The sequence below is a fragment of the Lepidochelys kempii genome, chromosome 1 (assembly GCF_965140265.1).
Source record: "Lepidochelys kempii isolate rLepKem1 chromosome 1, rLepKem1.hap2, whole genome shotgun sequence".
NCBI lineage: Eukaryota > Metazoa > Chordata > Testudines > Cheloniidae > Lepidochelys > Lepidochelys kempii.
This window is the reverse complement of record NC_133256.1, coordinates 335,543,454-335,568,424: the sequence shown is the minus strand read 5'-3', so window position 1 is coordinate 335,568,424 and position 24,971 is coordinate 335,543,454. Positions and strand designations below refer to the sequence as shown.

Genomic DNA, 24,971 nt, shown 5'->3' with positions numbered 1-24,971 from the left:
TATTTAAATAAAAATTAACTCAGAGGCAAGCCAGGAAATTAAAAAGTGAGCTTGAGCAAAAAAAGGGATATTTCCTCTGTCCCTGGGCTGACCGCTCAGCTGAAGTTCCCACTTTCTATAGTGTGATAAAGTTAAAAGTAGAGTCCCAATTAAATTTCAGTTGCCAGGGTCTGGGTGGAGGATTGCTATACTGTACAGTGGGACTTCCATGTGATGTTTCCTTTCTTCTGTCCCTGCCTCTTAAGTCTAACCATCATAGATTTCACTGCACAACAGCCATTTTGCAGGTCACAAATGCCACGTGGTCTCTGACAAAGGTTCTCTGAAAGTCCAATTAAATTATAATCTAGTTCTCCTTTATGCATGGCTTTGCTGACACGCTCAAAGAAGTCTAGTGAATTAGAGGCACGACTTTTCCTTTGAAGACAAGCCAGCAGGGATTCTGTATCCTATTATGCTCCTCTTCGAAGGCTGAGGATGACTGCACGCTGATGGGAGTGAGTTACTACAGAGAGAAGGGAGCTAGATGCTCGTGGGAGCGTAGCATCCTTCATGTACTACCTGAGCAGTTCCTAGAACTCTGGACTTTGCACAGCAGGAACCCGTGGCTCCAATTGCAGGCCAGCAATCATCAGCGGCACTTGCAGGTGTGTTCCGGGGATGGGGATGGAGTTGCAAGACAGACACTCTGTGCACTAACACCCACTTCTGCAGAGCCCAGGCGATGGTCCATAGCCGTTTAGGTTCACTCTGCCGTCCTTCATGGATTACAGGTGGGAAATATGGTAGGAAAAGAAGACAGCCCCAGGTTCCCAGGCATAGGTGACTGCAGGCACCCAGCCAGGAGTGGAGCTCTGCCTGCCCCAATCCAATATCAGAAGGGTGGGGTGGGGCGATGGAGGGAGTTGTGTGGGAGAATCTAGATTAGGGCAGAAGAGGGGGACACTGTGCCATAGCCTTGTGCACCTGTGTGGCAACGGGGCCCCTTATACATACATGGGAAATACATGTGCTTCTAATTCTTGGCCATCTTTTCTTCATCTTTGCCATTCTGAAGTATCCCCTGGAGTGATTTGGTAACGTTCATTCTGAATCAAGGCAGCACAGGCCCACCGATTGGGGGGGGGGGGGGGGCAAAGGGGGCAATTGCCCTGGGGCCCAGGCGATTTAAAAGGGCATGGCAGCGGCAGCCCCAGGCCCTTTTAAATCACACAGGCGAGCCACAGGGCTCCTAGGCACATGTGACCGCTCTGGGCCCCGCGCTTTGGGGGTCCCCGCGGGGCATTGCAATTGGTCCCAGAAGCGGTGGATTCATCACTTCTGATCTGAGCCCCACCCCCCCAGGGATGGCCATGGCCCTGGGGCCCATAATTGCTGTCGGGGGGCCTAAGGCAGCAACTTCATTGTAGTGTATTAAATAAACTCACTGAACATTAAATCTCACCAAATGAGGTAAATCCATCCTCATCATCGTATCCACTCATTATATTCCACACCTGAACATAGCCATTATATGAACAAACCCTCATATCTCAATATCTATACTTTGATCTGTTAATCTTTTAACCCCCAATTGGGGATATTGAAGATTATGTACTCCTTATGCCATCCAATCCTAAACCAAACTTTGTACCCCTTGATAATCTGTACATTATTCCCTGATAACCAGAAACTTCTATGCTTAAATTCTGTACCATTTTCTTTTTATTTTATCATCTTAATAAAATTCTTAAATCTCCCTAAAAAAAGAAACCACTCGGGGGCGAAACAAATGCTGCTCCATTTCAAGCGGAGACCAGGCACAAGCCTCACCCGCTTCCTTTGAGGACTTCTATCCATTTCATTTCTCCAAGATCTCTGCAACAGTCACGAGGAAGATGTTCAGTACTTGGATCTGTGACTACACCATTATCCTGAAGATAAGCTTGAAGATAAGATAGAACCAAGATGCAGTGGAAGGGGATCAGGGAAGGAAGTGAGAGTTATTACTTTCCCCTTTTGTTAATTCATCATGTTCACTCTGTACTCTAGAAAAAATAACCTGACAGAAGGCATTAGAGTTGATTCTCCAAGCAACAGAAGGCTGAGCCTGACCTGCGGAAGCAGTTTCCTCGGACCACTTCAGTGTATAACAGGCGGCTCACACCCACAGAAGAGCTTCAGGAAATGTTGAATAAGGAGATGTTTCTGTCTGGAGTAAACAGAGGTCTGCCTGTTCTGGCTAGAGGGATTCCAGCTGTCCAATACCAGCTCAGATATTTTAAATCCAGTAGGGCCCCAGTAACGTTGAGGAGGACTTTGCATCAACAATAGCCACGTTAACTGCAGAGGACTAGGAGGAGGAAGGTTTGCCAAATGTAAAAAAGGCCAAAACCAGGAGAGAAAAAAGTTACTTTCAGACTCTGACGATGGCATCACATACAATACATAGTGCCGAAGTCCTCTGAAACGAATTCCATGCAAGTACCCTAGCAGGTTTTCTCATTTGTAGGCACAGGGAAGTTTAACGTTCATCGGGTTTGGAAAGAGAGGAACCCTTTTTAAAAAGCAACAAAATAAGGACCAATGTGACATGAATTGCCACGATTTGTCTGAATGGAGAATATTCGCTAACAATCTTTGCCTTGTTGTATAATGTCCCCCACCCCAGTGTTTAACTCTCAGAAAGCAGCTATCATTCCACTATTTTAAAAAAAATGGGCCATAACAGCTTAATAAAATACATCTATTTTTATTTACCACACGGGCAGGGAGCCAGACAGTGCATTTAGTTAAATCAAGTTTTATTGAAAGCAATATCAGAAACAGTCTTAAGTGGCGTGACTGCTCCATTCTTCCTGGGAGAACATTGCCCTAAGACCTCTATAGATGTACTATTAATAAATAAATAAATCCATGTAACTTTCACCCCTGCAAGATACATGTGAGCATCAGTCAGATTAAGGCCCAGGCATATGAGGACCTTCCGAGACCTCATCTACCCACAAGAATTGTGCCATTTAACTAGACTGATAGAGTTAAAGCAGTACAACCCCTAGTGTGGGCACCGTTACACTGGTATAACTATGGTAATATTTTTACAGCTTATTCCCTTATGCCAGTATAACGCATCTTTTTACAAGTATAACCTCATCCACACTAGGAGTTGTACTGTACTGATAAAAATGTCATACAGCTAACCGACATAGTTATACCAGGAGAAAACCTGTGTAGACTATGCCTGAAAATTGGGAAGCATCTTATGCTTATACTGAAAACAACACAAGTCGAGGGTGCTTAGAACCTCAGAGCTGGTCACTAAAAGACTAAAGTTGGTGACTGGGGGGTGGGGCGGGGAAGAAATGGATCAACTTAAAATATAAGACTCAAAGGAATGAGGAGGGTGGGAAAGTTAGATTCCTCTATTTTATAGGAATATGCCAATTGTCTCCATCTCGGCCAAGTGTACCCAGATCCTGTGATGATATCTTTACTTGCAATATATTATTCAGCTACCAGGTATCTTTCTGGTATTGTTCCTGGTAAGCAGAAATGCCCAAGCTGGAACTCAAGCTATGGGGAAAACCGTTTTGTTTGTGTCTGAAGTTGTAGCAGTTTTCTTTAATCAATATCTCCAGTTTAAAAAAGGACTCTAATTCCATACACCATGACAGACACTATGCTAAAACTGCTGTACTTTCATCATGCTAACATCTGGCTATCTAATTAGTTTAGTAGTTAGTTTTTAAAAGCCAAAGAACCAAAATGAGGTGCACTTTCAAACTGCTGTGTGTGAGAGTGTAACGATGTGCATTCCCTCTAAGTTTTCTAACATCTAAGTTTCAGGACTTTGATATCTGAGGTCAATGAAGTACAGGAATAAGACATGCAGATAAACACAAAGTTTATAAAGGACAATGTTAAACGAGCAATGTACCTTGGTAAGTAATGAGTGAGAGGAGAGTGGAGGTACACACATTTTTTTCCTTTGAGCCTCATGAACTCTATGTGTGGTTTACAGGTTAGAAAGTTAACTAAAATGAAAGTGTAGCTGTTATTTCCCCATCTCAGATACCCACCATGTGGCAGTTAAACTGTGTTAAGGAAATTATTGTGGTTTTCTTTCACAATCATTTTTTTTTTTTTTTTAAAGTTAGCAACCATGTTGAAAAGCGTTTAGGGACTGAGGAGAAGGAATCTGGAGTACTGTTCAGTTGCACACATTTTAGTTAAACCTGCCTAGTTGTAGTACAGACTGGGCTTTAAAGGGTTCATTGCGGAACCACATTAGACTGTCCTTTGGGTGGCTGAATATAGGCTATATAAAACATATAGCATCACGCAAACACTGAGAAGGAGCAAACAAGAAGGATTTCATAACCAAGAAGCAAGGTTTGATATAATCATGCATTTAAACAAAGGGACATTTTCTAAACAATGGGCTGCTAATATTTTAATCAAGGATTCCTACATTGCTCCCCTTAGTCTGGGATAAACCCCACATATGGGGAGTGTATTTGCTTGCAGAAGAGAAAGATGAGGTACTGAGAATGTATGAATTCATTTTTCTAGTTAAACAAGACACATTCTCCTATTCTACCCACTCTACAAGGTGCTGAGCATTCTAAAGCCCTCCTGACACCAATGGGAGCTGAGGGCATTCATCACCTTGCAGGAGTAGGCACCAATGGGAGAAGGCAACACCATTTGGCAGACAAATTTACCATATATTAAGTGTGCTTCCTTGGAACTGTTTTTACTTTTTTCTGGTGAAATATACTGACCACATTAATAGGATAGCTCCACATTCAGCTTGAGTAGCTAGGGTTGAGTATGGGCTGGAGGGCCTGTGCACACTTCATAGGGGATTCCAAATATAAACTCGCCTGAGAAATTTGACACTTGGTGATTTGGTGCATTCCAAATGCAAAAGGTTTGCTCTACCTAGAGATTTTTATGAGCTTCACCCAGCAATAAATGATCTCTGAGAGGGAATGATCTAGTGTAACAAGAAAGCAGGGGCAAGATTCTTCAGAAGTAGGTAAATCATCCCCTGCACTACGGTCAATTTGGAGGCTAAATGTTAGCCAAAACTCCTAGGAGCTCATTGCTATTTTGGGGGAGCAGGACTGGAGAAGCATTTCACCCAGTGGCACATGGGCGAGTGTGTAAACAGGATCTACGTTTTTAGTTGTGTACTTTTAAAAGGGATTAAACTGATGTGGGAAGGGCGTGCATGCACACCCATCTCACAGGGCTATCAGATCGTGCCTGTACAAGTATCAGCTGGAAAAGGAAATGCACTCTATACAGACACACCACAAAGATAGCTTTTTTTTAAGTTTGCACATTTCAGTCATACTGTTATAACCATGCCCCGCTCCTTCCGAACTCACAAGAGGGAGTCTTAAGCAACTGACATTTCTTTACTAAGTAGTAGTAATATATCCTTTCCTGTATCTACCTCAAACATTTTTCCTATATGTGATTTTTATGGCTTCTTGGAGCATTTTCAGTGTCCCAGCTTCAAATATAAAAGTCCGGTTTAAAAGAAGAGAGATATTGCCATTATGGAGACTTTGGTTTAAAATCTGTTAATATTTACCTGCCTTGATTAAATGCTACATCAATTAACTTAATTCAGATTTTGCCAGAATGGTTTTGATCATTCTACATTCCTGAACCTTGACCCATAGCTACACAATACCATTACTGTGAAATATATTCTACATTTTATTTGTGCATGAATAAATCTAAAAAAATCACTTTCCACTGGACCGTACGAGATCAAATTCTGATTGCTGAAAAGAGAACTATTTAAATCAAGCCTAATCCCCAAAAGCCTGCATATCTATATTGCAAAAGACCTTACAATTTCCACTACTCCTAGCCCCCTTGTTTAGTCTATTGATGCAGACAGTAGGATCAGAATGCAGAAGAGTCTGTTTGTATGAACCATTGCTTGGTCCTGGAAGATGCATACATGTTTGCATCATAACATGCAGCCCTTGGCTACTTTGCTTTATGCTTTGCCTATCAAATCAACATATGGAGTCCAGAATGGGGTGGGGCAACAGCTGCAAGACAAATTTTTGTTTGTTTTTATGGTGGGTGTCAACATATATACGTCTACCAAGATTTTGGCCCAGAGCCTTTAACTTTCTAAACTTGTGTTTAAACTTCGAAAGTGTTGCCCCAGTATAAAAAGAAAGATATGCTTTCAAAAAGTTACTCCGGGGGGGGGGGGGAGGGGGGAGGCGGAGTACCCAGTTAAGCGAAAACCTCCATACAGCAGAACTTGAAAACACATGGGTGTCACACACACACACACAAAAAAAACACCCGAACCCCAGCACAAAAGGTAGACAGCACAAAAATCCTATCAGTTAAGCTGTCTGCACTACACTTGGCCTATGTATTAATGCTCTAGATGCCAAGATCATCCTCTAACCCTTCATAAGCATGATCAACCAATCCATCATAAAAAACTAAATTGAGATCAATAATACACTTTACAAAAATACTTGCCTTCCACTCTTTGCCCCCTCCATTATAAGCTTCAAAGTCCTTACATTCAAAACTAGTTGAATTATAAATGTCCAAAGTTTTAATGATTCCAACTTTTGGGTGCTATTGCCAAGAAATTCCAACTATCCAATTTTCTACTAACAAAAACAATTTCTTCAAAGCATTTCATGCAATGTTTTAAAAGTTTCGCACTTTCACTGCAGGATCTTTTAGTCCTCTACAGCAGTGATTTTCAAACTTTTTCTGGCAACCCAGTTGAAGAAAATTATTGATGCTCGCAAACCAACAAAGCTGCGGATGAGGGGTCTGGAGTATGGCAGGGGGTTCAGGGCTAGGGCAGAGGGTTAGGGTGAGGGGTGCAGAATGGGCTCATGGCTGGGGCAGGGGATGGTGGCGTGGGGTTATCTCCAATGGCTCCCAGTCAGCGGCACAGCCGGGGTGCAGAGGCAGGCTTCCCGCCTGTCCTGGTACCATGGACTGCGCTGCGCCCCAGAAGCGACCAGCAGCAGGTCTGGCTCCTAGGCGGAGACATGCAAGCAGCTCTGCACAGCTCTCACCCTCAGGCGCCGCCCCCCACAGCTACCATTGGCCACAAACTGGCCAATGGGAGTTCGGAGCCAGTGCTCAGGGTGGGGGCAGCATGCCCCCCCACTCCCCCCGTCCGTTTAGGAGCCAGACCTGTTGGCCACTTCCAGGGTGCAGCGCGGTGTTGGAACAGGTAGGGACCAGCCTACCTTGGCTCTGCAGCACCACCAACAGGATTTTTAATGGCCTGGTCAGCGGTGCCGGTTTGAAAACCACTGCTCTACAGTTCATGATGCAACATATATCCACTTTTTACCTTAGATTTTCCATTAGTGAAGTGTTGACTAGCATCTACTAAGCTGAAGCCCAAGCAACAGAGAGTCCAGCAGAGTCAAGCCAAAGGAATCTAAATTATTTTGTTATGAATATTATTTAAGCAGTGTATAGTGTAAAAGAAATATATTAATTGAGAAAAATAAGAGGAGGAATTTCCACCAGATCAATAAATCTAGGTATAAGCACCAACAGTCATTTTCTTTCAAGGGTCACCCAACACTTTCCCATACCATTCATGCAAAAGTATCAATGAACCCTACCCTTATCTGCAGCTTTTATTATGCAGTGCTGAAATTTCTAAAAATTATGTTGAAATGGAACTCCCTTTCCATTCATTTTAGTATCTTACTCAAGCAAGCTGTCTGAACAGACCACTGAAATAAGCCTTTCAACTTCTTCTTCAAAAAAGAAAAAAACCTAAACCCTATTATAGGACTACAACATTATAGCTAAATTCTTAAGTACCAAAAGCCACAAGACTCATGATTTAATCAAAATTAATACAGAATGGATTGTTACAATCACACCACTTTGGAACTCCAAATTATTTGAATGGAATAGTTGCACTGGTGACTTACTGTGAAATCCAGACCCTATTTAAATCAATACAAGCAGTTCCCATTGACTTCAAAGGGGCTGGGATTTCACCCTCCTATTTATATTATTTGACATGTAACAAGTAAGTTACACTTTGAAGTTTGCATATTTCTAAGAGCCAGATCTCAACTTGCACTCAGATTTAGAGCAAGAGAAAGTACCCTTCGTTTGTATAAGGCACTATTTCTCAAACTGGAGTCCATGGACCTCCTCCAGGGGATCCGTGGGCCCCACTGATCAACTCCTCCCCCTCCCTTGTGCCTCCTGCACGCCGGTGAAAAGCTGTTCCCTGGCAATCAGGAGGCGAAGCAGGGACGGGGCGTGCTGGAGGGAGGGGGCGGAAAGAGGTGGGGAAGAGGAGGGGCAGGGTGGAGCAGGCGCGGGAAGAGGAGGGACAGTGGTGGGTCTTGGGGCTGAGCAGGGGGTTTGGAGGTCCATGAATATTTTTAAATCAAAATGTGGGTCCTCAGGGTTGCTGAAGTTTGAGAGGTTTCAGAGTAACAGCCATGTTAGTCTGTATTCGCAAAAAGAAAAGGAGTACTTGTGGCACCTTAGAGACTAACCAATTTATTTGAGCATGAGCTTTCGTGAGCTACAGCTCACTTCATCGGATGCATGCTGTGGAAAGTGTAGAAGATCTTTTTATACACACACAGAGATCATGAAACAATACCTCCTCCCACCCCACTGTCCTGCTGGTAATAGCTTATCTAAAGTGATCATCAAGTTGGGCCATTTCCAGCACAAATCCAGGTTTTCTCACCCTCCGCCCCCCCCCCCCCACACACACACACAAACTCACTCTCCTGCTGGTAATAGCCCATCCAAAGTGACAACTCTCTTCACAATGTGTATGATAATCAAGGTGGGCCATTTCCTGCACAAATCCACGTTCTCAAGTTTGAGAACTGCTCGTATAAAAGGTTTTGGAGCTCAAGAACAAAGAAGAGTTAAAAATGTAACTAAAACATTCTGTGATTAAAACCACCAATCCTCAATCTTAGTAACATCTCAGGACTGGCCTCTGGTGCTGTGATCACATCTGATCTCTCAAGCTTAAACAGGGTCAAATAAAAAGTGGTGTTGGTAATTCTGCAGGTGGCAGACTCCAGTTCAAATTTTCTCTGAGCCCCCAGCATAGTGTAGGGACATTATGTGTTACTTATGTGTTAAGTGTGTTACTTATGGGGATGAGTCATAAAAACCAACATCCTGAGTACTTGTGTTCTTTACTGACCCCAAGGCACTTTTCACAAGAGTAAGGCATGTTTATCCTCTACACCCACTCCAAATTCTAATATAGGTAGTTACACTCTGTGTACTTGAATGAACAGGGAAAATTTTAACTTAATGAATTCACTTCACTTTCTGTCCTAAAACTCGTGTGTGACATCTAATGAAAAAATGCCACATCACACCCCTGAGTTGGCTGCATTTCAGTGTTCAGTAAAGCCACCGTGGACAACTTTCGCAAATACTGGATCTGTCTAGGGGAAACTCGGGATGGTTTCCTTTACTTTATTTATGTTGCTGCCACCAGGCAATTGTTACAATTTTTCAAAACAAAGTGGAATTACCCCCAGGTTGTTTTTCTGTGTCTGCATAATCTTGAGATTGGAGCAAATGAGGCAATTTAGGAATGGCACAAACTAACTTCCCCTTCTGGGCATTCAACTCAGCAATAAGCAGTGTAGAGGTGACATGATCTAGAGTAACATGCAGAGAGTTGACAGAGAAATCACTAAATTGTGTCAGACCAGTTATCCATCTAGTCCAGCACCCTCTGGTCGGTATCAGATGTTTCAAAATAAGGTGCAAGATAGATCACTGGTCTGACCCAGTATGGTTGTTATGTTCTACTAACCTGACATTCTGATTTTAAAAATTAGTACTACATAAAATCAAAATAGCATACATTAAATGCATTAAAAACTCACTAACTGATAGATCTCTAAACACATAACTGCCTAAACTACCCATTAGGTAAGTTTCTACCTCACTTTTGCCAGTTAGCAGTTAGTTTATGCCCTGAAACATAGGACTGTATCTTACTTGTATATTATCTCATTCTGTTCCCATATAAAAGTCTAATCCTTTTAAAAATCCTACTGAATTCACGAAGTCCAGGGTTCAAATTCTAGCTAGCTCTGCCTCCAATTATATATGGCCTTGGACAAGCTCTCTGCCTTCTTTTCAGCATCTGAAAAATAAAAACAAATACTTCTCTACTTCAGAGGGATGTTGAGAGGATTAATTTGTATTTGTGCAGCTTTCAACATATGGAAAGCTCTATGTAAGTACGAAGTAATGAATACTCTGATCTACATTCTTTTCTGTCAATTAATTTATTTGGTGTTTGTAAACCTTGAATATTTTTTGTTTTCTTTCTGTATATGTGGTTTCCAACACTACATTTCTGAGTCTCATTTGAAATAACCATGTTGTTCTAAATTGGGTTTGCACATCTTAAAGAGGGTGCATTAGAAAATCTGTGCACTGATTACAAAGAAGTTTAATCTTAAAAATATTCTGAACCATTGTACCTGACAGCATGTAACTTTTGTCCCCCTTTTGTGGCAATAGGAATGGGAATTCTTTATTTCATTCCTCTTATAGTGATGCCTAATTATCCATACATGACAGAATTTGACGAGTATTGGTAGTGTGGTACTTCCCAAATGCAATCTTTGCCTGATATAACAACGTTGTTTTTCAGTGTCTGGGTTTAGAAAGTAAATGTTGCATATTTGTTGCCATTTTGACAGAAAGCTAGCCAGTTTTCTTTAAAAAAGAAAAAATCCTATATCAATGACTGATTCTGTAAATAAAACAAGAAGAACTCTGAAATCTATAGTGTTTTCAAACATGAATAGTACATCTAAAGGGGCACCAGCATACAGATGGACCTGTACTTACATTTCAGTGAGAGTTGGATCATCCCTTTAAAAACTATCATTTCACAAAACATGGTTTGTTACACAGATTATGTGTTCTGTTTGATAGCACTCTTATCAGTTCAATTTCTCTAAGCATTTGGAAAACTAAACTTATTTTAAGTATATATTTCTTTAAAGGATTTAACAATAATCTGTTTCAATGCACAGAATAGTACTTTAAATCTGCATCTACTTCATTCAAGTGGGTGTTATTCAGTTTTGACACTTAATTTGTTGGAAAGTCATAACAAAGCTTTCCATTCCTGGAGGATGAACTGAAAAATGACATTCACACATGATAAGTTAAACTGTTCTTCAGCAGCAAAAGAGTTTTAATTGTAGAGTTTTCCGCACAACAAGAGAAACGGCTTAGAAAACCTCACCCACCACAACTGAATAGTAAAATACGTATTTGATTGGGATTCTCAGATTACTGACATGAAGCACTTTATTAGCTTGGCATTTTCTTACTTATTTAGCACTTTCCATCCAGAAGCATAATGTCTGAAGTGGTCTTTATGTGTACACCACAGAAAATGAAAAACCTCTGCAGTAGAATGCAGAAGCAATTCCATGCCAGCAACACCCAGGACAGCTTTCAGGAAGGGAATAACAACTTAGCAATAGGAAATCATAAGCAGCAGATTTTGGAGAGGCACAATGTAAATACCTGAATTACAATTTGGCCAGGATCCCTCTGACTCTCTCTGTGACATACTTATATGGCCCCTCACCATAGTATCTGGGTATCTCACCATCCTTTAATGTATGGCCAACGTCTACACTACCCGCCGGATCGGTGGGTAGTGATCTATCGGGGATCGATTTATCGTGTCTAGTGTAGACGCGATAAATCGATCCCCAATCGCTCTGCTGCCGACTCCGGAACTCCACCACGGCGAGAGGCGGAAGCGGAGTTGACGGGGGAGGGGCCACTGTCGATCCCGCACCGCGAGGACGTGCAGAAAGTGATTCTAAGTTGATCTAAGATACGTCGACTTCAGCTACGCTATTCTCGTAGCTGAAGTTGCGTATCTTAGATCAATCCGCCCCCTCCCCCCAGTGTAGACCAGGCCTATGTTATCCTCACAACTTCCCTTGGGAGTAGGGAAATACTGCTAGTTCCATTTCACAGATGAAGAACTGTGACACGGAGAGATTAAGTGCCATGTCCCAGGTCATGCAAGGAGTCTGTGGTGAAGCAGTAAAATTGAACCCAGGTCTCCTGAGTCCCAGGACAATGCCCTAACCACTGAACATAACCCTTCTTCTATCACAGGATATGGATTCCAATACCTGTAGTATTGCATACAGTGCAATTGTCTCTTTAAAGACAACCAGTGAACTTCATTATACTTCATCTAGAAGACCCAGCATCTCTGAACTACTCTCAAAGTTCTGATGAGGACTGTACAGCGTTACTCATTAAGCTTTGGCACAAGTGGATAGAATCCACAACCGGGGCTAGATTTTCACAGAAGTTCAGCTCCCAGAAGTGCCCAAAGAAAGGAACAGCAGTTGCTGGGTGCTGAGCTCTATTAAAAATCTCATACCAGATTTTCAAAGTTGATAACGAGACTGTTGCATGTGACGGGGAGGAGGTGATAAGCATGGTTCAGAGGAGCGGGTGCTAGAATATGGGCTTGTCTGCACACAAAAAATGGTACCAGCATAGTTCAAACAATGCAACTCCCTAGTGTGAACATAGTAACACTGGTATAAAGGTGCTTTACTATAAGTATAGCTTATTCCTGTAAGGAATAGTGAATGAGCTAAACCGATACAAGGCACCTTTATTCCAATGTAACTACATCCCCACTAGAGGCTGCACTACTTTAACTATTTTGGTGGGGTGTGGGGTGGATCACAGCCCTCGCCAAAACAGTTAAATCAGTACAAAGACTGTATAGACCTGGCCTAGGATACAAGAGACATGAGTTCAATGTCTGATTCTGCCACTTATCTGCTTTTTTACCATGGGCATGTCACTTCACCTCTCAGGGCCTCTGATTCCCCTCCACACATTGTCCCTCTTGTGTAGTTACACTGTAAAGTCTTTGGGACAGGGACTGTTTCTTATCGGTGTTTGAACAGCGTCTAACACTATCGGGCCCTGATGGCTGGTAAAGTCTCTAGGCGCTACTGTAAGGCAAATAATTATTAACAGTTGGCGTGTAAATTTTTTTGTTAAAGGCATTGGTTGCTTCCTCAAAGCAAGAGAGATCTGTTTTATTACGTATTCTGACATACTGACAATTCTAGTATGTAAGCACAGTCTAGTGAATGCTCAGTAAATTCCTGGATTTATGAGGTATGAATCTTTGGATTATGCAGCCATAGTGAAAAAGGTATCACAGAAAGTATAAAACACATCCAGCCTGAACTTACAGACTGCCTTTTCTTTCAGCAAAAGTCTCTTTTGTTGATAAACCACAATTCCACACATGTAGTAAGACAGTAGAAATGCACTCAAGCTGAAGAGTGCAGACTTGGGTCTAACTTTCCCAAAATTGAAGGGGGGTTTGGATCAGGCTCATCTCAAATGTGTGATTTGTTGCATAATAGCCCTTTCACAAAACCTTCCACACAAAATGATTTACAGGGACATTTACCAAGTTTTTCAAAATAGACTGCAAGATTTAAGATAGACGAGACAATATATTAAAATAGCTTACCAAAGTATTATGTGTAATACAAGTGTACTCTATATTTGGCATGTTACTAAGCTACAACATTACATTTTCAGAATCATTACAGGGTTCCAGCAGCTCACCAATCCCCACATTTAATTGGGGGATTACTGGCATTCTGTACATGCATGCATGCATGCATTCATTCAATCACTCACAAGGAGGGACTGATCACACACACCAAGTGCATTGCAGAGAGAGGAAACACACACCTTACCAGAACACTTCTCAGCTGGATGTTCCTCATAACACAATGCAGCTAGTGGCATCCCTAAAACCTTGTTATGAAGATCTGCAGGAGTATTATGAATGATAGGAAACTATGCTGTTTTTCAAAAAACCTCACACACACGAAGTTGGTATGAAATCTTAAGTGACATTCCCTCCAGAATCGAAGCTTAGTGGTATCTAGCTAGTTCTTTCATTTTACAAGCAATAACAGTGTTGCTTTTAGTTGCTGGAAATTTACAGAAGTATCTTTGCACATCCTTCCAATTCAACTATGCGTAAGGAAATATTCCCCTATCTATAGAGCACCAAGTTGCTGCTTTTCAGAGAGCGGGGATTCTTTAGTTTCAGCAATCACTTTTTTTTAAAAAAGGTATTTGCTGAAAAATATAATTACAATGAAAGAAAGGGTGCACCGGCAATGATCCCCACAAGGAAATGAGAGGAAAGCATGTATGGAATGGGTGAACCAAAATAAACGTATGCTAGGCTTCTTCATTTTCATCTCTATAACAATAGTGGGAAGCTAACTGTATGTCCCACCGTATAGTTTCAACTTGTATAATTGCTCAAGAACAGACTGGAAAAAAATACTGAGAATTAAAATTATTCTGTCAGTTAAATAGGAATTAGGGAATTCTATGCAGCCAGCATACATTTTATGACACTGTACTGCACCAACATTATACAGGATACTGAACTAGATAGTCGGATCTGTTATGGTAGTTCGTATGTTCCTATTCTTCTTATCCTTGGACGCCATTCATTCAGAGCTACAAATGAGCAAATATCAATCTGAGATTATCTGACCCCTGAGCTCTACATATATCAAGGAATTCAAAGCTACTAGAGATGAGTTAACTGTATTTTCAACTGAACAAAACAAAGGCAAATTATACATGAATAACACACAACTAAACTGTAAGAAAATAAGTGCTTTTGTAGGGCCACAATCATCTTATTATTACTAGTCTTCTCTAACAGTAGATTGCAGGCTCCTTGGTAGATCAGGCACGATGTCTTGCTTTGTGTTTGTAAAGCACCATATACGTTTACAGCCATAAATAAGTAACATGCAACAGAGAAATGATTAAATGACTATAATTTACTTCACAAAATCTGGTGCTACAGCTCCAGGCACCTCCGTTTTTGAGGTGTGTTACACTTTTTAAAGGATATTAGTTTAAGAAAGAAAAACAGAATCCTAGGAAATTCAGAGTTAAGGTTGCACTTCCACAAAAAGCCAGTCACACCCAAGTAAACCACAACCCCAACTCAGTTGCAACAGAGTAGTATTCTCTGAACGGTCTTAAAGAAGCATGTGTGTTCAGCGGGACAACTTCACTTGCAGCTTTATCTGTGAAGTGACTACTACCACTCTACTATTTTAGGTAAGCTATTGGTTTGTTTTTTGTTTTTTTTAAAACAATCAACCTTTACAAAAGTGACATTCAAATGGGAACAATGGATTTGTAGTTTTTTTGCTACTATTAAGGCAGCCTGAAATTTTGGGGGTTGGGGGGGGGAAGGGGAGAGAATTGGTCATCTTTTACATTAGAAATCTAGCTCTTGTCTAGCCTGTTTTTCTTGAAAGAATATAGGGACAACTGGAGAACTAGTAAGGCTATGACATCACAGGCACCAAAGGAAGGTGAAACCTGGTTAATTGAGAAGGGAAGTAATTTTTATTGAGATTTTGCATTCCTGTTAACGTCCATTTGACTCAACAGCCCGAGAAACCGTTAGAAGAAAAACACTTTTGTTAAAGGTCACTCTCACCCCTTCAGTTAAGGCCATAGGGCCCAATCTTGTAAACACAAAAACAAGTAACTTTTCATATGCATGTAGTCCCACTGGATATAGTACTCATTTTAGTAAAGATCCTCATGCACGACCATGCAGGATCGGACCCTAAGAATTGCTTGCAAGGGGTATCTCTGGATTCTCCAGACACTTCCAGCATGATGGGAGATGACCAGATTTGATGTTACTGATATTTCTAAAAGTGAACATTTTTAAAACACCCTTGAAAATACCTTTCAGGCCTTCTTATACATCAGGGATCAGCAAGCTTTGGCACTCAGCCCGCCAGGATAAGCCCCCTGGCAGGCCGGGCCGGTTTGTTTACCTGCTGCGTCCGCCGGTTCGGCTGATCGAAGCTCCCACTGGCCACGGTTCGCTGTTCCAGGCCAATGGGGGCTGCGGGAAGTGGCGCGAGCCGAGGGATGTGCTGGTCCCAGCTTCCCACAGCCCCCATTGGCCTGGAGCGGCAAACCGTGGCCAGTGGGAGCTGCGATTGGCCGAACCTGCGGAAGCGGCAGGTAAACAAGTTACCGTGGCGGGCTGTGTGCCAATGGTTGCCAATCCCTGTTATACATTATAAAGAAGCAAATCAAAAGGTGCAAACAAAACCAATTTTCCCCATCTTCTGTATTCCTGTATTTGAAACTGTCAGAAGAAAACCTGAATTCCAAATTTCTGGCAGTTCTTTCTAGGCAATTGTGTGTGTTAGGGTGGGAGGGTAGCAAGCAGGGTTTTTTTAAAATATAAGTTGTTTTCAGTACTTTATTCAATACAGCTCTCCTTCAAGGACAAGTTGCATTGGAAACCTTCTGAATGAAAGGCACCATATAATGCAAAATTATCATAATCCAAACTGACCCAAAATAAAAAAATAAAATCCTGATGCTGCAAGTGAACATTGGCCTCCTGCCTCAGTTACCTCATGAACTGACCTCCAAGAGACAACTGTATCCCATCCTGCATCTCAGGGAAAGCACAGACATGATTAACCACATACACTCTTTCTTGAACTACCTTATGGGGCACAACTAAGGGAGAAAACCTAGAAGAGGACTTTAGCAAGTTAACAGGACTGTTCAGTAAACCGTCCATTTCCCTGGTGCTTACACTTACAAGGAAACTGAGGTAGCAAAGACATTTTTACATAAGAACGGCCATACTGGGTCAGACCACAGGTCCATGTAGCCCAGTATCCTGTCTTCCGACAGTGGCCAATGCCAGGTGCCCCAGAGGGAATGAACAGAACAGGTCATCATCAAGTCATCCATCCCCTGTCGCCCATTTTCAAATTAAATAGCAAGTCAACGTATACAGGATTTATTTTTAAGTGCTGCTCATAACCTAACCTACCAGTCATCTTCTTAGCATATGCGGAACGTGCCTAAGATGGCACATGACCAGGATTCATCACCGAATTTGGTCTGCTGGTTGGATCATTAACTTCCCCAACCCAGGCCGGGTACTGATGGGGAGAGCAACATGAACGCTGATCCATGCCCCTTGGCCTGCCAGTAAGTAATAAAATTTCACTTGGTCCAAAACAGGTTCCTTGCCTTCCTTCCTAAGCTACCTGACAATAAGATTTCCACTTTACTTTGAATCTGAATTCAAAAGGTAACTAAACAATTTTGATCCCCATACGTAAGTGCTTTGCTCAGCAGGGGTCCAACAGCACATCAAAAAGTGTAAATTAACGCCTTAGAAATCATTTAAGTTTGTATAGAAATATCATACATACATGCCAGCCTAGATCTAGGTTGTATTTATGTACAGCAGAACATTCTTGACCCACTTCTTGTCACGTCCTCTTAAAATAGAATTAACATCCCTGGGTATTTATTATTTTCAGTAGAACAAAGGACAGTGTATAAACATGAGGTCACATGAATGCCTATTCATTGTACACACAAGGCACTGAAAGAATCATTCCATTATCTCCCCCTCATAGAAGCACACTCTCCCCAGAACCCTCCCTCTCATCAAAAAAGACTTTAGTGGATGTTATCATTATAAGCTACCTCTGACTGGCACAGCCTCCTTCTGGAGCAGATGAAACTGGACTCCATGTATTAGCTAGCCCCAGCTGGCACAGGGGTGGTGAAGTCAGTGTCCTTCACCAGAGGGGGAAACCCCTTAATATTCAAACAAACAAAGTTATGGGCACAAAGGGAAACCCACAATTATATTAAGCTGTTTCAAGGATCAAATATACATCACTGAAACAAATATACTTTGACCGTGAAGCTGAGGGACCAATCACTTCACACTCACCCATTGAGGATACTCCCGCAGAATTGTCCTGTAGATTTCAGATTCTTAACTTGTTGTATTGCCTGCGGGTAAAATTCACTCAGGCACAGAGGACAAAAACAATTCCCATCTCCCCACTTTGAGGCTGAGTGTGGGATAGGGGAGAAGTCACTGGTGAAACCATTGAACCCTCCCAACAGTTAGAACCCTTCCACACCCTTTCAAGCCACAGAGAGGTTTCCCACATGGATTGTACCAAAGGCCAACAATGGTAGCTAGCTAGGATATCCCAGGGAAGGGAAATACAGAATCTGCAATACATCATGGAAGCAAAGGTGCTTCCTATAGGTTGGAATAAAGACATGACGGGGGGGGGGGGGGGAGGATTTCTCTTCCTCAACGGCACGAACCCTGGTTTCTTGGACTATGTGGGTAAAACGAATTTCACCCTCAATTCCTGACTGCCTTGTTTCTCCCTTTCATTGAGAGCATACACCTATGCATTCTCTAACAACATGAAACCAGAAGTGTTAGAAAATAATATATGAAAAACCAAGAAACGAGACATACAGGAAACTGTTTATAGTCCTTGCTCTGGTTGTGAAACTACAATTCTGGACACATCTGCCTAGGCTTATGATGGACTACAGGCCTCATTCTGAATGTAAAGCAAGCCAGATTCGGCTCTGTATTAGAATGTAAACTCCTCTAGGCCATTAGAAACACTGGCATGCTTACTACTTTCTTTACCCTACTCTGGATTTTTGATAGCCTATTTGAGATGTTCTTTTATATATATATATATATATGGCCCAATGGGGGTTCTACACACACAGCAGCCCAAACCCTTTTGGATTATTCATTTATAATCACCAGCTGGAAGCCTTAAACTAAAAATCTGTTCCCTCATCAAAAAGTCTTTTCTGCATTGCATTTACACACAGATTTGTTATTGTAGGGTTGTGCAAAACAATACATCCAGGATTACATTAATTTTGCCCACAGAACTGCCAACTACCAATCTCGATGTCGTAAGAAAATGTTGTTTTGGACGTTAGTAATTTGTGGATAATCTAAGCACTATACCCAGATGTACAGATACTCTTTTCTTAACCTGTGTATTATATAATTTTTTAACATTCGCTTTAATAAAATGTCTAGTCATTAAGCAAGCAAAGAGCCCAGATGGGAGATTCTGAGGGGTTTTAAGATTACAGTTAGAGAGGAAGTTTTGGTCTGGTTAACCCACGTCCTTCCCCTCTCACAGATGTCAGGACTTTCTGCTGTCAAGCTGAGTTAATGAGTTCATGCTATTTCCCTCATGTAGGAAGTCACTGACTCAGCTCTTCACTACCACGCACTATGCGTGCTCGTTAACACTGACACAAAGCAGGTGCAAAACCCAATGAGAATGGTCCTGTTTTATACCCATGTAGTGACTACACACAGTGCCAGGCAGTGGAGCGGCTCTTTTCCTAAGATTTTGAACAGAATTGGGTTTCTGTGTTGAGACTAGGGTAAGAGTCCCATCTATACACCCATTTCATACTCTACAGGTCTCTCCTGGTTTTATGGCCTCTCTACCAAAGGCCCACATAAATTTGTACCTTAGATAACAACTACATACACCACAATTAACTGGCACCAAATCCCAATGAAAAAGGGGTTTTCATGCCCCTCTGCTCAGTCAGTCTTGTCCATGTCTCTTTGCTTCACTCCTCATGGTTTGCAGAGAGAGAAAAGGATGGCCCAGTGGTTAGGACATCAGCCTAAGAATTGGGAGACCTGCTCCGCCACCAATTTCCTCTGTGACATTGGGTAAGTCATTTAGTTTCTTTGCCTTTCAGTTCCCCATGGGAAAAAATAGCACTTTCCTATTCCACGGGGATGTTGTGAGGATCAATAAATTAAAAGATTGTGAGCTGCTCACATACTTCACTAAGGGGAGGCCAAAAAAGTACCTAAGATAGAGTCCCCCTTTCCCTTAAATCGTCCCATCTATCTAGAATGGCCTTCCTTAAAGAAGAGATGCTTGCTTGAACTCAGTTTTACACCGCCCTTTTTCATTTAGCTTAGGACTGATTCTCAGCCACACTGTTACATCCTTCCATCTTCCCCTTCTTGTAGCTAACATACAAAAATATCTGTTGACTGTTTCTTCCTCTGCTCCATCTTTGTATATCGCTTTTCTGCCTCTGTTCTTCTGAAGAACACTGTACCCAACTCTGTAAACCAATACTGCTCCTTGACCTCGCTGAGAAGCAGATACCTTATATGCATCATGCTATACAAAAATACATTGAATTGCACCTTTGACTTACTCACCCAAACTGTTCTAAGCCTGGCTGTTACATTAGGCAATTTTATTTTAAAAATCTGCCACCTTAGCAAATGTACACAGACTTTGCTATCACATGTATCAGCTTGTAAAAATACCCGCCCCCTCCCAAAAGTATAATAGCACTACTGCCAAAAGTGACTCAAAGAACAATCCTTGACTATATACAGCAGCTATATCTAGTGCCCTACCAAAATCACAGTCCATTTTGGTCAATTTCACAGTTACGGGGTTTTTAAAATAGCAAATTTCGCGATTTCAACTATTTAAATCTGAAATTTCATGGTGTTGTAATTGTAGGAGTCATGACCCAAAAATGACCCCCCCCCCCCAAAATGACCTGAGTTGGGGGGGGCAGAACACAAGGTTATTGTAGGGGGGGTTGCGGTACTGCTACCCTTACTTCTGCTGGCGGCAGTGCTGCCTTTAGAGCTGGGAGGCTGGAGAGCGGTGGCTGCTGGCCAGGAGCCCAGATCTGAAGGCAGAGCCACTGCCAGCAGCAGCACAGAAGTAAGGATAATATGGTATTCTCATCCTTACTTCTGCGCTGCTGCCTGCAGAGCTGGGCCTTCAGTCAGCAGCCGCCACTCTCCGGCCACCCAGTTCTGAAGGCAGCAGTGCAGAAGTAAGGGCGGCATGGTACGGTATTGCCACCCTTACTTCTGCGCTGCTGCGGGCAGGACACTGCCTTCAGAGCTGGGTGCCCACCCAGTATCTGCCGCTCTCCGACCGCTCAGCTCTGAAGGCAGTGCAGAAGTAAGGGTGGCAATACCATGAAACACCCACCCCGCCCTTCCCCAAAATAACCTTGCAACCCTCCTGCAACTCCCTTTTGGTCAGGACTCCCAATTTGAGAAACGCTGGTCTCCCCCGTGAAATCTGTATAGTATAGGGTAAAAGCACACAAAAGACTAGGTTTCATGGTCCGTGACGTGTTTTTCATGGCCACAAATTTGGAAGGGCCCTAGCTATGTCATTCAGAAATACCTCTCTCTTTACTGTGTTTTAATTTTACTATACAAAGTCTCAGTGAAACCAAATGTTCATGTGTTCCTGTCCCATTCCTGAGAGTTTGCTACAAACATACATGCACGTATACTAAAACTTTCAGGCATGAGATTCATTACACAGAACTGAGATCCTGTGCCTTGTCCCACAAACCCTAACAATCCAGTCAAGCACACATGTACTGTATACTAGTCAGACTACATATATCTGATGACCCAATATCAAATGATGTAACAGAAGTAAAAACTTTATATGTAAAGTTATATATATATATAACATCCTTCCCCCTACACTCTCAATCAAATGAACACAGAGATTTTATTAGCAAAAATATATCTGGGCTGTTAACTTTTTGTACAGGGTTTTAACCCAAAGCACTATGAAAATCTAGTAGATTACAGCCTCAAGGCAACTAGGGGAAATTTTGACAAAATCATAAACTGTAAGAGTTGGAACCAAGGAGAGAGAAAAAGAAAGAACAAATCTCTGTGGTTTGCTACACAATTTTTTACCATAGGTTTGGTATGACTGGCCCAGGACATTCGCAGCCCATCCTCCTACCCATCAGAATTTCAAGGCTGAACACTATTTTCACATTTTAAAAGGTAGACAATATAGGGAATAATTCTGCAATGCTAGGATGATCTAATAGGTCTTGCCACCCTACAGTATCTCTGATTGTCTATCCAAGGACACATACATACATTCCTAGACATGTTAGACGTCTGTGAATAATGGAAAGAGGATGCAAGCAGCACACACCTTCCTTTAGCAGACAGAAGCTGTATGGCACAGCAATGAACTGTTAACACAGAAAAGAGACGCTGGAAAGAGACTCAGGAAATAGTCACGAGAAGAAGTTACTTCGGAGACACATGCTGGCGAACAAAGATACCCCACAAGCTCAAAAAAAGCGTGGTAGCCAAATGCAGGGGAAACCTACCATTATCTGGAAACACACATAACTGTTCTGCTCCAGATTAAAAATGCCTCATGGCCAAGAACCCTGATTTCAGACCCAGACTTAGCTCAGTATCTGTCCAGGGAACCACATGATTCACTGAGCACGATGCATCCTTCCTTTTAAAGGAACAATTAACTCTCCGTGAGGTTTTTGTTTTTTAATTCCCTTTTTATCGCACTTACGAAAAACCCTACAACCGAGGCACAGAGACCCTCTTCGTTTTCTCTCTCTGGGAGCAGAGAAGGGGCACTCACTCTGGCCCCCACCCCCAGCTCAGCTCCCTTGATCGCACCCTACGGCATTTGCACCCCCCATGGGGCTGCCAGAGGGAACTTTTCCTCAATGAAAGCCCTGGAGCTGCCGCTTCCCTGACTCACACGAGCAGATTTCCAGCACAAGGCGGCGGCGGCGGAGGGGGGGGGGCGGTTTAAATATCTGTCTTTGCTATTCATTAAGTTAGGACAATTTGGGAGAAGGGAGGGGGCTTCCCTCCCCCCCGGCCCTGAGCCTCCCTTTAGAAAACAAAACCCCTGGGTTTTATTTCCCCCCAATCCCCCTCCCCAGCCAATGCACACACACACACCCCAACCAGCCCCCAGCAGCGCGTCTTTGTGTGCAATGCAAAGGAGAGCGCGAGCCCCAGACACAGACACCTACCTCGCCCCTCTGGGCGGCTCTGCCCCTGAGCTGCCACAAAAGGCACCTTCCTCCCGCGCTGCGCCCCGCCGCTCCGGGAGAGGGGCTTCCACGCGCGGCGCTGGCCGCGGCTCCTGCCCCACGCGCTCGCGCTGCCCCGCCGGCTCGCGCTGCCGCTGCCGCGCTGCCCGCACACACAGGCAAGCCCCGGCTGCTGCCTGCACGGGGGCGGGGGGGAGCTGCACGGGGCTGGCTGCTGAGTCACAGCAGCTCCTCCTCCTCCTCCTCGGCTCCCCGCCCCGCTGGCTGTGCCGCGGCTCTGCACCTAGCCAGCCAGCCAGCCAGCGCCTCCTTTGTTGTCACGGTCCCCGGGAGGAGGGGGAGAGGGGTGGGTCGGGGGGCGGCTCACTGGCTGCTGTGAGTTTCCGAAGAAGGGGGCTAGTGGGGGGTGAGAGAGGGTTGTGTTTGGGAGGAAGGGCGAATGAGAGGGAGTTGTGACGAAGAGCCCGAGCCCCACAGGGAGAGCTCAGTGGTTTGAGCATGGGCTTGCTAAACCCAGGGTTGTGAGTTCAATCCTGGAGGGGGCCATTTGGGACACAAATTGGGGATTGGTCCTGCTTTGAGCAGGGGGTTGGACTAGATGACCTCCTGAGGTCCCTTCCAACCCTGATATTCTATGATTCTAAGAGAGAAAAACCCTATGTGCCCCTCTGTCCCACACCACAGTGCCCCTCTGGGTCGGAGAGGTGTTGTGTTGGTGACAGGGCTTTGTTGTGCATGGTTAAAGTTTTGGACTGGGACTCAGGTGATATGGGATCGTGGCATGGTTCTGCCACAGACCCTCTGGTGACCTTGGGGAAATCACTTAGGCCTGGGCCATGCCTCAGCATTAGATCGACCTAGAAAAATGTCACACCCTTGTGCAACATGGTTAGGTCGACCTACCTATCCCCCCTGCAGGCTCAGCTAGCTAGCTTGACGGAAGAATTCTTCCGCCGACCTACCTCCCACCCTAAGAGAGGCAGATTTAAAAATGTTATTAAAGTTAATGTTTAAAATCAAATTTACACAGTTAAGAGGGAAGGTACTGTACATCTGGGGTTTGGCTTGGGTTATGGGGGATTGCAAGTATCGGTTACAAGGTTCACGAGGTACATACATATCACATAACCAGCATAGATCCAGATTGAGGTGTGGGAGTTTTTAATGCATCAGTGGATAAATGGGCTCGGGTATGCCACCCATGGAATGTATTAAGAGTCTGAGTCAGTATTGGTGTAGAGAATAAGTACATGGGTGGGGTGCGTCCCTCGGTTCGTCAGGGAAGGAAATGGGTTATTTCCCTGGTCAGCGTTCTCGGTTACTCGACGTGGTACTGTCAATGTCCTGTGATGTGTTCCATGAGCTGTCTCATGAGCCAGGCGTAGCATACTACTGCGACAGAAAAACTCCTTCCATCAACGTAAGAAGCATCTCCACTACAATGCTACAGCAATGCTGCTGAAGCTGTAGCTCTGCCATGGCAGTGTAGACATGCCCTTCATCTCTTTGTGCTTCAGTTTCTCTATCTGTAACATGGGGATTAATTTTTTTCCCTCCCATCCTTTGTCTATCTTGTCTATTTAGACAGGGCAGGGGCTGTTTCTTAATATGTATTTTTATGGTCCCCTAGCACAATAGAGCCCAAGTCTCTAGGTCCCCAAACTGTGAGGCGTGCCCTTCTACGGGGGGCGTGGATGAATGTTTGGGGAGGCGCAGCTGGGCCCAGGCCAGCCCCTCGGGGGGCGGAGAGGGAGCATCACCCAACTCTGCTCCTGGCTACGGCTGCTGGCCATGGCTCCCAGATCCCTTACCCCTGCCCATGTCTTCTCCCCCCCCCACCCACCCCACCCCAGCCCTCCAGGAGCCGCAGCCCCACTCCTGGCCTCGGCTCAGGGAGCGGGCATGGACAGGGATAAGGGGGGGCATGAGGTAAAAATTTTGGGGACCACTGCTTTAGGCAGTACCATAATACAAATAATGCATAACAAAAAGGGTAAGGAAGGAGAGTGGGAAAAGAGGCGGCTATGGAAGAAAGGGTTTCATGTCAATTGTATAATTCCCAGGCTTTCCAGTTTTACTCACCGGTTAAGAGCTGTGATTTAGGGCTCCTT

General features: G+C 43.6%; 1 protein-coding gene across 3 annotated transcripts in view; it reads right to left on the bottom strand.

Moving 5' to 3' along the window:
• FAM107B (family with sequence similarity 107 member B) overlaps positions 1-23,035 on the bottom strand; it is an 88,026-nt gene extending 64,991 nt beyond the window's left edge. Inside the window, exons 1-2 of one of the 3 annotated variants that reach the window (XM_073328704.1) lie at positions 22,840-22,902; positions 17,894-17,955 (exon numbers count right to left, since the gene is read on the bottom strand). In XM_073328704.1, coding sequence (XP_073184805.1) covers positions 17,894-17,897 — 4 coding nt within the window. In that variant the 5' untranslated portion in view covers positions 17,898-17,955; positions 22,840-22,902. Of the gene's footprint in view, positions 1-17,893; positions 17,956-22,839 lie in introns of all 3 variants that reach the window. The other 2 variants (XM_073328706.1, XM_073328701.1) reach the window with 2 other exon arrangements.
• Between the last annotated feature and the right edge of the window lie 1,936 nt (positions 23,036-24,971).